The following is a 13601-nucleotide window of genomic DNA, read 5'->3' on the forward strand; positions in this document are numbered from 1 at the left end:
GTTATATTAAGAAAGAATTAGTCAATTGGAATCGAGAAGCAAAGTCTCGAGAAGCAATTGGAGTCATACCTAGCATATAGGAAGATGGTGCTTTTGTTGGCAATTGATCATCTTATTCATGCAATATTACTGCAGGAATTCCTCAGGATAGTGTCCAGCAGTTTCATCAATGACCTTCCCTCCATCATAAGGTCAGAAGTGGAAATGTTCACCAATGATTGCAACTCCTCAGATAATGAAGTTGCATTTGAACAAGACCTGGACAGTATCCAAGCTCAGGCTGACAAATGACAAGTAACAATCGTGCCACACAAATTTCAGGCAGTGCCCATGTTCAGGAAGAAACAATCACCCCTTTATATTCAAAAGTGTTATCATCGCTAAATCCCCCTGCTGTCGACATCCTGGGGGATTACCATTGACTAGAAACTGTGTTGGAATTGCCACATAAATACAGTGGCTATAAGAGCAGGTCAGAGGGTCGGGATAATACAGTGAGTGACTGACCTCCTGATTCCCTAAAACCTGTCCAACATCTACAAGGCACAAGTCAGCAGTGTGATAGAGTACTCTCCATTTTCCTGGATGGGTGCAACTCCAACAATGCTCAAGAAGCTTGGCATCATCCAGGATAAAGCAGCCCATATGATTGGCATGCACTCATCAGAAAATCATCATTTCCTGGGGCTGATGTCTTTAGTTTTTCTGTCTCCTTGAGGGTGGGACCATTAAACTTACTCACTAACTCCTGGTTGTTGCAGGATGTATGACAGCACCACCGAGCAGTTGTTTGTCACCGTTTCCAACTGTTTCTCTTCTGCCCGAGTCGGCATCACAATCACCACCTATACCTCGCTGTGCCAGTACTTTGATTTCCAGAGTTTGCAGTGGAGGACAGAAGGCATTGTGCCCACACAGTGGACCAGGCTGGAGGAAGCTGTGTGCCTCACTCGGCATCTCACTGTCTTCGGGGCTAGCCTCTTTGTGTCTCCAAATGCGGTGGAGTTTCTTGCACCGGTATGTATATTCTCCATGCTATTGTTCTTGCACATTTCAACAAGGCTTTCTGTCGGAAATATTTTGCCAATTAAACCACGAAACATTCCTCCCATGATCTATCCTCCCTGCAAATCTCCCTATGACATAACCTCCTAATAACACACCTCTATTAAGCAAAGTCTGTCTAAAGGTGTGTCTCTAAGGAACAGACAATACTTTACAATAGACTGATATAGGACAAAGTGAGGACTACAGATACTGGAGATCAGAGCTGAAAATGTGTTGCTGGAAAAGCACAGCAGGTCAGGCAGCATCCAAGGAGCAGGAGAATCGACATTTCGGGCATGAGCCCTTCTTCAGGAATGAGGAAAGTGTGCCAAGCAGGCTAAGATAAAAGGTAAGGAGGAGGGACTTGGGGGAGGGGCGTTGGAAATGCGATAGGTAGACTGATAGGTAGACAGAATAGACTGATATACCACAGTTTTACTGAAAGCTCCTGTTAATCTTCAGTTTCATAGCAATTGTCTACTTTAACTCCTATTGCTAACATTGTACACACTAACACTTCAAACATTAGGGACTTCATATCCAATGACGGTGATACTAGACCAGGATTTGTCACTGCTGTGTGAGCTGTACTGTTGCTGCAGTGCCCGATGGGAGCTAATTGGCAAGAATCTCCTCTTAAAATTGACATGGGTCACTTGTGACTGGAGTGCAACTGATAGCAGCCCAATGGGACTTTGTGGTGACTTTTTCAAATTTAATTCATGTATTGAACCCATAAAGATGGGGGCTTGGGATTTGGGGACACAAAGGATTATTTGAGGTTAGGGTTATGAGGTGGAGGGTGGTGGTAATGTTGCTGTCTTTGCCCATCAGGGTGTCATCTGCCTACTTTCTGCAGCAGCCAGTCCCAGGCTCGGTGTGCAATCTTTGAAAACCAGCTGGTTCAAGACAGTTGCCACAGGCAGCCCATAGAGTGGAGCTGTCAGGACTCTGTGGCTGTCTCCCAAGTTCTCACATGGACTGTTTGTGATTTGCAGGCAGACAGGCCAGTGCAGAACATGGTGGTGGCAATCAGCTGTATGTTGGTATTTGCTGTCTACGTAGTGATGGTACTCATTGCCCACAAGCTGGACTACATCGATATCAACCGTGTTGGCATTATCCCACTCTGTGGACAACACGGACACTATAAGTATGAAGTCATGGTGAAAACTGGCTGGTGCAGGAATGCAGGTAAGATATTTAATAACAGTATCAAGTCAAGCATCAGACAGAAACATGACACTGTGAAAATAAGAGTCACAGATGGATCTAAGATTTTGTCTTATAGATATCTTCCTCTCTTTCTCTCTCTCTCACTCTCTCTCTCTTTTCTCTGTCTCCCACATGATGGTCAGGTGCAGAAACTCTGGCAAAACCATTCCAGGACAATGCAAGCAGATAGGTTCATAACAGATATATGTAGCAACTGCTGTAGTTAAAAACAGAAATAGGAGAGACCAATCCTTGAGAACTCGTACTATAGATTCATGGTCAAAGTGAATTTCAGAAGCTCTGTTGTAACTTGATTGTTGCTTGTCTTGTTATAACTGGGATGGGAGGACTGTGCTGATAAACAAGGCCCACCACTTCACCTTGAAATCCATGTTTTGATTTATTCACCAAAATGGCCAATTCCAATTCTTTGTGCTTTCATCCTGGATAAAAGAAACATTCACCTGACTTCTTTAATGAACTCCAAATAATGCATTTCTTCTTAACAAGATTTATTCTTAAATTAAGCAGCAACTGCTGATTAATTTCTAAACAATGGTCCAGAATTAAAATTCAGTCTCCTTAATTCCAAACATAGACACGCATACACAACACAAGAAGTCTCTGTAGAGTTTTTGTTTTAACAAGTCAAAAGGAAACCAACAACTTCTGTGTGCTAAGCATCTGGAAGCAAAGGACAAAATCTCTTGATTGCTCGCACTGGTTTTCCTATCAATGAAACTTAATTTGGTGACAGCCGTGGATTGATTTTTACTAAATTCTAGTTGTTTGGAACCAGAATTGGACATTTACAGTATACTCTTTCATCGGCAGACAGAAATGCCTGTGGTCCAGAAACCTCCACTGAACAACAGGATTTCAAGAGAATAGCCTTTAGCTTCAGGGATACCTCCTTTACTGACTCCTGGATCTGTAAAATAGAATTCTAAATCCAGACAGGGTTGTTAAACAACCATTAGCATAGGGGACAAAGTGAAGACTGTTGATGCTGGAGATCAGAGTTGAGAGTGTGGTTCTGGAAAAGCACAACAGCAGGTCAGGCAGAATCCGAGGAGCAGGAAAATTGATGTTTCGGGCATAAGCCCTTTATCAGGAATATGGACATTAGCATAGGGGACATTAGTCTTCCCCAAAAGCTGGTTTTTCTTCCCACAATTTAATGCAATAAACTGTTATCTCCTTGAAAGCTTTGATTAGCTGCTTCTTCAAAGCCACTTGATTTCCAGTGAAAACAACAGGTGGCTTCATTTCTGAAAAATCACATGGTAAAACCCATTTCTAACCAGCGAGTATCCAAATAGTTCAAACTGTTCCAGGCATATGTAGAATGGATTCCCAACAGTCTGCATATGTTTGTTTCCATAGTAACCTCACAGTTCCAGCAGATCACTTGGGAATTCATAATATTAAGATGAATTGGATGAGAGCAATGGGGGATATACTGAATCCAGGGTTGAGGGTGGGTTGTGTGTGACTGAATTGTTTGGGAGAGGTTGATGACCATCTCCTTGTATTTAATATCTTAGTGATTCTCTCTGGGTGCTGATGAAAATGTTCCAGTTTCCTGTTAGGTGCTGATTATTAACATACAGTGAGCAGTGTCAGATAATCTGTATACCAGTAATCTCTGTCCCCATTAAAGGTGAAGCCTTAAAGGAGCTCTCTCAGCCCTCCCTCACCTCCACATGGAAGATTTAAGACCAATCTGAGAGTCCTGAGCTGAAGGTTTAAATTTCAGTGCTGCAGAGAAAGTAATGTGGGAGTCACGCATAACTGATCAGCTTTAGCACCACCAAATCACCATGACCTTTTTTATGCTTAAGTGTTAACCACTACTAGTAAAACACTCGTGCAGTCAATTACTGGATCTGCTTTATATATATTTTTATTCAAAGTTTGTGCGAAGATTTGTAGCTCGGGTGCTCGTTGTTGTGGTTCTGTTCGCCGAACTGGAAGTTTTTGTTGCAAACGTTTCATCCCCTGGCTAGGCGACATCATCAGTGCTTGGGAGCCTCCTGCGAAGCGCTTCTTTGATGTTTCCTCCGGTGTTTATAGTGGTCTGTCCCTGCCGCTTCCGGTTGTCAGTTTCAGCTGTCTGCTGTAGTGGTTGGTATATTGGGTCCAGGTCGATGTGTTTGTTGATGGAGTTTGTGGATGAATGCCAAGCTTCTAGGAATTCCCTGGCTGTTCTCTGTCTGGCTTGCCCTATGATAGTGGTGTTGTCCCAGTCGAATTCATGTTGCTTGTTGTCTGCGTGTGTGGCTACTAAGGAAAGCTGGTCGTGTCGTTTCGTGGCTAGTTGATGTTCATGTATGCGGATTGTTAGCTGTCTTCCTGTTTGTCCTATATTGTGTTTTGTGCAGTCCTTGCATGGTATTTTGTACACTACATTAGTTTTGCTCATGTTGGGTATCGGGTCTTTCGTTCTGGTGAGTTGTTGTCTGAGCGTGGCTGTTGGTTTGTGTGCCGTTATGAGTCCTAGGGGTCGCAGTAGTCTGGCTGTCAGTTCTGAGATGCTCCTGATGTATGGTAGTGTGGCTAGTCCTTTTGGTTGTGGTATGTCCTCATTCCGTGGTCTTTCTCTTAGGCATCTGTTGATGAAGTTGCGCGGGTATCCGTTTTTGGCGAATACCTTGTATAGGTGTTCCTCTTCTTCTTTTTGCAGTTCTGGTGTACTGCAGTGTGTTGTGGCCCTTTTGAATAGTGTCCTGATGCAGCTTCGTTTGTGTGTGTTGGGGTGGTTACTTTCATAGTTTAGGACTTGGTCTGTGTGTGTGGCTTTCCTGTATACTCTTGTAGTGAATTCTCCGTTCGGTGTTCTCTGTACCATCTGACCCAGAGTTTGGGTTGAATTTGTGGTAGGACTGTTTGTTCTAACCTTTGCATAACTGCCTCTGCTATGAGTCCCGAGATTGGTGATCCCATGGGTGTTCCGTTGATTTGTTCGTATATCTGGTTGTTGAATGTGAAGTGTGTTGTGAGGCACAAGTCCAGTAGTTTAAGTATGCAGTCTTTGTTGATAGGTTCAGCGTCCTGTTTTCTGTTCTGTATGTCCAGTAGGTTGGCTATTGTTTCTCTGGCTAGAGTTTTGTCAATCGAAGTGAACAGTGCTGTCACGTCGAATGATATCATGGTTTCTTCTTTGTCTATGTGTATATTTCTGATGATGTCCAAGAATTCCTGTGTTGATTGTATAGAGTGTTTGGATCCGCTGACCAGGTGTTTCAGTTTCTGTTGTAGTTCTTTGGCCAATTTGTGTGATGGTGTCCCTGGTAGTGATACTACAGAAATATACACATAGACAAAGAAGAAACCAGGATATCATTCGACGAGAGAAGAAGAAAAGAATAGCCAACTCCCATTCCTAGACGTGATGGTACAGAGAACACCGAATGGAGAATTCACTACAAGGGTATACAGGAAAGCCACACACACAGACCAAGTCCTAAACTATGAAAGTAACCACCCCAACACACACAATCGAAGCTGCATCAGGACACTATTCAAAAGGGCCACAACACACTGCAGTACACCAGAACTGCAAAAAGAAGAAGAGGAACACCTATACAAGGTATTCGCCAAAAACGGATACCCATCAACAGATGCCTAAGAGAAAGACCACGGAATGAGGACATACCACAACCAAAAGGACTAGCCACACTACCATACATCAGGAGCATCTCAGAACTGACAGCCAGACTACTGCGACCCCTAGGACTCATAACAGCACACAAACCAACAGCCACGCTCAGACAACAACTCACCAGAACGAAAGACCCGATACCCAACATGAGCAAAACTAATGTAGTGTACAAAATACCATGCAAGGACTGCACAAAACACTATATAGGACAAACAGGAAGACAGCTAACAATCCGCATACATGAACATCAACTAGCCACGAAACGACATGACCAGCTTTCCTTAGTAGCCACACACGCAGACAACAAGCAACATGAATTCGACTGGGACAACACTACTATCATAGGGCAAGCCAGACAGAGAACAGCCAGGGAATTCCTAGAGGCATGGCATTCATCCACAAACTCCATCAACAAACACATCGACCTGGACCCAATATACCAACCACTACAGTGGACAGCTGAAACTGACAACCGGAAGCGGCAGGGACAGACCACTATAAACACCGGAGGAAACATCAAAGAAGCGCTTCGCAGGAGGCTCCCAAGCACTGATGATGTCGCCTAGCCAGGGGATGAAACGTTTGCAACAAAAACTTCCAGCTCGGCGAACAGAACCACACCATATATTTTTATACTTATCTCTGAAAGTGTTATTATGCACAGCCGAATGGCTTCCCTAACAGCACATCACTGACTTATTTTGTGTTTTTAAGCACCAACGACAACCAGTAAAACATCTATGCAGCCAATTGCTGGGTCTGCCTTGCATTTTTTTAAGTCATCCTGTCCAGGTGTGTTATGCACAGATGGGATTTGAACGTGGACCTTTTGATCTTGAGATAGGGACATTAGCACTGTACCACAGCAGTGTGTAATTTCTTTTTTTTTTGCTTATATGTGGAAATGTTCTTACAAAGCGTTCCCATCATCAAAACACTGATTTTTTTTTGTTTTTAACTATTAACCGCCACCAGTGAATGACTCGTGTAGCTAATTAAACACTTACAGGCAAAGCCCATTAAATGCAAAGTAAATCATTAAAAGTGAGGGAGGCGGAGGGGAAGTGGGAAGGGGCTAACTCAAAATGGAGTTGGAGAAGAACTAAAGCATTGTCTCCCCCGTGGTGCCCACCTCTCTCGAATGGCATCAAAGGCATTGATGGATAATGTTTCTTCTTTTATTGTATAGCCCAGAAGTGTTATCACACACAACTGAGTGAATTTCCTACCATCAAAACCATAGTGACCTTTTTCTTGTGAAGTACTAACCACCACCAATGACCACCTGAGGGTCTGCTTTTTTTAAAAAAAACTTATTTTCTGATCAACCTGTTCAAAATTGTTATTACACACCTCTGAAACTGGTAGGAATGAACCTGGACCTCCCAGCTCAAAGGTAGAGATACTAATAGAATGTTACTTGATCCCATAGCGGGGTCTGCTTTATTCTTTTCCAATACTCCACAGTGCAATTACACACAATATGTGGCCTTCCCACAACAAAAACCACCTTGACTTTATTTTGTGATTTTCTTAACCACTATCCACCACCAGTAAAAATACCTGTGCAGCCAATTCAGTATTTATCAATGTCCATTGTGGGGGGCAATGCAAAACATCAAAAGTGAAGAGGTGTAGGGAGAGAAGGAGAGGCAGGGTCTGCTTTATATTTTCTAAGCAATCTATGCAGCGATGCTATCTCACAGCTCTGGAGCACGTGGAATTTGAACCCGTGCTTCCCAATCCAGGATCTAATTTATAATCTTTCTAAATTTTCAAAACTTTTACTAATGTTTCTAATAAACCTGTTGAGATGTTTTAGTACACACCTCAGGAGCAGGAGGTATTTGAACCCAGGCCTCTCAGTCGAGATAGTCTGCAATTTTTTTTAGAATCCCTACAGTGCAGAAAGACCATAAAACCATAAGACATAGAAGCAGAAATTAGGCCATTCAGTCCATCTGCTCCACCATTCAATCATGGCTGATAAGTTTCTCAACTCCATTCTCTCGCTTTATCCCAATAACCCTTGATCCCCTTGACAGTCAAGAAACTATCTATCTCAGTCTTAAATATACACAATGACCTGGCCTCCACAGCCTTCAGTGGCAATGAGTTCCATACATTCATCACTCTTTGGCTGAAGAGGTTTCTCCTTATCTCAATTCTAAAAGTTCTTCCCATTACTGTAAGGCTATGCCCTTGTGCCCTAGTATCTCCTACCAATGGAAACATCTTCCCAACATCTACTCTGTCCAAACCATCTAGTATGCTGTATGCTTAAATCAGATAGCCCCCACCTCCACCACTCATCCTTCTAAACTCCATTGAGTATAGACCCAGAATCCTCAAACGTTCCTCATATGTTAAGCTTTTCATTCCGGGGACCGTTCTCGTGAACCTCCTCTGAACATACTCCAGGGCCAGTACATCTTTCCCAAAACTGCACACAATACTCCAAATATGGTCTGACTAGAGCCTTATTAAGCCCCAGAAGTACATTCCTGTTTTCATATTCAAGTCCTCTCAAAATAAATACCATCATTGCATTTGCCTTCTTAACTACTGACTCAACCTGCATGTTTACCTTGAGAGAATCCTGAACTGGAACTCCCAAGTCTCTTTGCACTGAAGAATTCTGAATTTTCTCCCCATTTCAATAATAGTCCATGCCTGTATTCTTCCTACCAAAGTGCATGACCTCACACTTTTCTACGTTGTACTCCATCTGCCATTTCTTTGCCCACTCTCCTAACTTGTCCAAATCTTTCTGCAGTCTCCCTGCTTCCTCAATGTCATCTGTCCCCCTACCTATCTTTGTATCATCTGCAAACTTAGCCAAGAATGCCCTCAGATCCTTCATCTAGATTGTTAACGTACAAAGTGAGAAGATGTGGTCCCAACACTGGGCCTTGCAGAACACCACTTGTCATCGGCTGCCATCCTGAGAAGGACACTTTTATCCCCACTCTCCGCTTTCTACCAGACAGCCAAGCTTTTATCCATGCTAGCACCTTGCTTCGAACACCATGGGCCCTTATTTTACTCAGTAGTCTCCTGTGCGGCACTTTGTCAAAAGCCTTCTGATAAGATACATTGGCTCTCCTTGGTCTTGCCTCCTCGTTATTTCCTGAAAGCGTTCCAGCAGATCTGTCAGACATGTCCTCCCTTTGATGAAACAATCCTGACTTTGCTGTATTTTTCCATACACTTCCAAGTATTCAGAAATCTCATTTGAACCATCAAGACTGCACCCGAAGAGCATCCCAATCAGGTCTCGACCTATCCCTGCATTTATCACCTCTCACACATCCCTGAACATTATGGACAATTTAGCTTGGTCAATCCACCTAATGCACACATCTGTGGACGTTGGGAGGAAACCGGCGCACCTGGTAAAACCTACACAGACACAGGGAGAACATGCAAACTCCATACAGCCAGTCGTTCAAGGGTGGAATCAAACCCTGGCACTGTGAGGCAGCAGGGTTAACCACTGAGTCACCGTGCTGCCCAAGCACAGAGCACACTGGAGTTAACCTCAGTGTCCTGGCAAATATTTGGTCATGAAGAGTGCTGTAACACTGCAAGTTGTTTCTTTCCTCAGGTACAACAGCCCATGTAGGCATCAGTCTGTATGGCTTGAATAAGAGTGGGTCCCGCCACTTGGACAAGGAAGGAGCATTCCAGAGAAACAGTCTGGACATTTTTCAGATTGAAACAGATGCCAACTTGGGTGAGATCTGGAAAATCAGAATCTGGCATGATAATACAGGTAGGTGCAGATAAGCAAATTGAAAAATTCTCTGGGTTAGCAGCAGCTGAAGCGATCACCCCCTGACCTACCAGCTGAATGCTAAATTTGCTTAGCTCTCCATTGACTTGTAGCGTTTAACACATTATATTGCTTCATGAAGACTGACCACTATTTCACATTCAATAGATCATTACTGATAATCTTGTTAGCATCAGGCAGCGGATTGACCCAATTTTGCTCAGGGCATCCATTATTTGATTTAGTATTGAGTCACAGAAGAATGGTATAGATGGACATGGGATGCAGTAGTGCTTCTCGCCTGAGAATAGTTCTTTTTCACTGTTTAGTTTCAGAGTTTACAGCAAGGGAAAAGGCCCTACGATCCATCATGTGGTGATCATCAAGCACCTACCTACTCCAGTTCATTTTTCAACCACTGGATCTGTAGCGTTGCATTTCAACTGCACATCAAAATACTTTATAAAATTGGGTAGCTTTCAACTGTACTAATGGGTTCACACCTTAAAATTTGATCTTGCCTTTCTTTTTTCTCCTACTCATGAGAGTCATTCTGTATTTGTACCAATTTTCTATTTTTATTGCAGCTTTTAGTTTTGGTGTGTAAATGTCACTCATGTGATGAAGTATATACTCAATGCCATAACTTTAGGACGTAAACATTGTCAGGATTAGGTGGTACTGCCAGCTCAGTCCCAGTACATCAACACAAGCCATCTCTGATTAACTAAACCAGTGGCTCTCAAAGTAGTGTGGAGACTCTCAAATCTGGAGACCATTTGCAGACTTCATCAATTTTCCATGGTATCCATGAAATAATCTCTCTAGTGAAGAGAGAAAAATGCATGTGGGAAATAAGAAAGATGGAATGACACCAGTTCTATTCAGTATAAATTAACAGTGGTTACTATTTAAGTTAAGGAGAAAGTGCGGACTGCAGATGCTAGAGAGTCAGAGTCAAAATGTGTGGTGGTGGAAAAGCACAGCAGGTCAGGCAGCATCCAAGGAACAGGAACACTTTGGGCATAAGCCCTTCATCGGGAATGTGGAGGGGAAAGGGGGCTGAGAGATAAATCGAGGGTTGGGCTGGAATTGGGGAAAGGTAGGTGGGGTGACGATAGGTGGATGCAGGCTGGAGGTAATTGTGATTGATCGGTGGGTAGGGTGGAGGGGATAGATGAGAAGGAAGATGGATCGGTAGGACAGGTCAAGAGGGCAGCGCCGAGTTGGAGGGTTGGATCTGGGATGAAGTGGAGATTTGGAAATTGGGTGAAGTAAATTTGGAAACTAGACTGTTTAAACTAATTCAGGAGGAGGATGGAAACCTAAATTATAGTCCGAGTGTCCAGGAGATGGAGAATACTAAGGTCAGAAATAATGTTTCAAGATCGCAAGAGTGCACTGGCAAGCAAGAAAGTGGTTTGAAGTGTGTCTGCTTCAATGCCAGGAGCATTTGGAATAAGGTGGGTGAACTTGCAGCATGGGTTGGTACCTGGGACTTCAATGTTGTGGCCATTTCAAAGACATGAATAGAGCAGGGACAGAAATAGTTGTTGCAGGTTCCAGGATTTAGATGTTTCAGTAAGAACAGAGAAGATGGTAAAAGAGGCGGGGTGTGGCATTGTTAGTCAAGGACAGTATTATGGTGGCAGAAAGGATGTTTGAGGACTCATTTACTGAGGTATTTTGAGCTGAGGTTAGAAACAGGAAAGGAGAGGTTACCCTGTTAGGAGATTTCTATTGGCCTATGAATAGTTCCAGAGATGTAGAGGAAAGGATTGAAAAGATTATTTTGGATAAGAGCGAGGGTACCAGGGCAGTTGTTATGGGGGACTTTAACGAGCCAAATCTTGACCGGAAACACTATACTTGAGTACTTCAGATGGGTCAGTTTTTCTCCAATGTGTGCAGGAGGATTTCCTGACACAGTATTTAGATAGGTCAACAAGCAGTGAAGCCACATTGGATTTGGTAATGAACCAGGTGTCAGATTTGGAAGTAGGTGCGCACTTTGGTGATAGTGACCACAATTCGGTTATGTTTACTTTAGCAATGGAAAGGGAAAGGAAAGGGACTGCAGGGTAAGAGGTATAACTGGGGAAAAGGCAATTATGATGCGATTAGGCAAGATTTAGGATGCACTGAATGGGGAAGGAAACTGCAGGGAGTGGGCACAATTGGAATGTGGAGCTTATTCAAGGAACAGCTGCTGCGTGTCCTTGATAAGTATGTACCTGTCAGGCAGGGAGGAAGTGGTCAAGTGGGGGAGCTGTGGTTTAATAAGGAAGTTGAATCTCTTGTCAAGAGGAAGAGGAAGGCTTCTATTAGGATGAGATATGAAGGCTAAGTTTGGGCACCTGACAGTTATAAGCTAGTCAGAAAAGACCTAAAGAGAGAGCTAAGAAGAGCCAGGAGGGGACATGAGAAGGTATTGGCAGATAGGATCAAGGAAGACCCTAAGGCTTTGTGTGGGTATATCAGGAATAAAAGAATGATGAGACTAAGATTAGGGCCAATCAAGGAAGTAGTGGGAAATTGTGCATGCAGTCCGAGGAGATGGGGAAGCGCTAAATAAATATTTCTCATCAGTATTCACACTGGCAAAAAACAATATTGTCGAGGGGAATACTGTGATACAGGCTACTAGACTAGATGGGATTGAGGTTCATAAGGAGGAGGTGTCAGCAATTCTAGAACGTGTGAAAATAGATAAGTCCCCTGGGCTGGGTGGGATTTATCCCAGGATTCTCTGGGAAGCCAGGGAAGAGATTGCAGAACCTTTGGCTTTGATCTTTATGTCATCGTTGTCTATAGGAATAGTGCCAGTTGACTGGAGGATAGCAAATGTTGTTCCCTTGTCCAAGAAGGGGAGTAGAGACAACCTGGTAATTATAGACCAGTGAGCCTTCAGTTGTGGGTAAAGTGTAGAAAAGGTTATAAGAGATAGGATTTATAATCATCTAGCACAGAGTAAGCTGATTAGGGATAGTCAGCATGGTTTTGTGAAAGGTCAGTCGTGCCTCACAAACCTTATTGAGTTCTTTGAGGTGACCAAAAAGATAGATGAGGGTAAAGTAGTTAATGTGGTGTATATGGATTTCAGTAAAGCATTTGATAAGGTTCCCCACAATAGGCTTTTGCACAAAGCACGGAGGTATGGGATTGAGGGTGATTTAGTCGTTTTGATTAGAAATTGGCTAGCAGAAAGAAGACAGAGGGTGGTGGTTGATGGGAAATGTTCATACTGAAGATCAGTTACTAGTGGTGTACCACAAGGAACTGTTTTGGGTCCACTGTTGTTTGTCATTTTTATAAACGACCTGAATAAGGGCATAGAAGGATAGGTTAGTAAATTAGCGGATGACACTAAGGTAGAGTTGTGGATAAGTGATGAAGGATGTTGTAGGTAACAGAGGTGACGTACATAAGCTGCAGAGCTGGGCTAAGAGGTGGCAAATTGAGTTTAATATGGAAAAGTGTAAAGTGATTCACTTTGGAAGGAGCAACAAGAATGCAAATGAAAGATTCTCGGTGTCCATGAACATAGATCCCTGAAAGTTGCCACCCAGATGGATAGGATTGTTAAGAAGGCATACGATGTGTTAGCTTTTATTGGTAGATGGAAGTCTATAGTTTTGGAACCACTAGACCATGTTGCAGCTGTACAAAACTCTGTACTTGGAGTATTGTGTACAGTTTTGGTCACCGCATTATAGGAAGATGTGGAAGCTTTGGAAAAGGTGCAGAGGAGATTTACTAGGATGTTGCCTGGTATGGAGGGAAGGTCTTATGAGGAAAGGCTGAAGGACTTGAGGCTGTTTTCGTTAGAGAGAAGGAAGTTAAGAGGTTGTTTGAGACATATAAGATAATCAGAGGGTTAGATAGGGTGGACAGTGAGAG

At 43.2% G+C, this 13601-nt stretch overlaps 1 protein-coding gene across 3 annotated transcripts in view; it reads left to right on the forward strand.

Annotated features, from left to right (window-relative positions):
- Window positions 1–13601, forward strand: part of pkd1b (polycystic kidney disease 1b) — a 397721-nt gene that overhangs the window by 219728 nt on the left and 164392 nt on the right. For all 3 annotated transcript variants that reach the window (XM_088000368.1, XM_088000369.1, XM_088000370.1), the window contains 3 exons: window positions 762–1017; window positions 2046–2241; window positions 9534–9701. In XM_088000368.1, the coding sequence (XP_087856494.1) occupies window positions 762–1017; window positions 2046–2241; window positions 9534–9701 (620 nt within the window). The remainder of the gene's footprint in view (window positions 1–761; window positions 1018–2045; window positions 2242–9533; window positions 9702–13601) is intronic.

This window comes from Chiloscyllium plagiosum, unplaced genomic scaffold (genome assembly GCF_037043375.1).
Source record: "Chiloscyllium plagiosum isolate Xiang-an unplaced genomic scaffold, Cpla_swu_hap1 HiC_scaffold_25, whole genome shotgun sequence".
Taxonomy (NCBI): Eukaryota; Metazoa; Chordata; class Chondrichthyes; order Orectolobiformes; family Hemiscylliidae; genus Chiloscyllium; species Chiloscyllium plagiosum.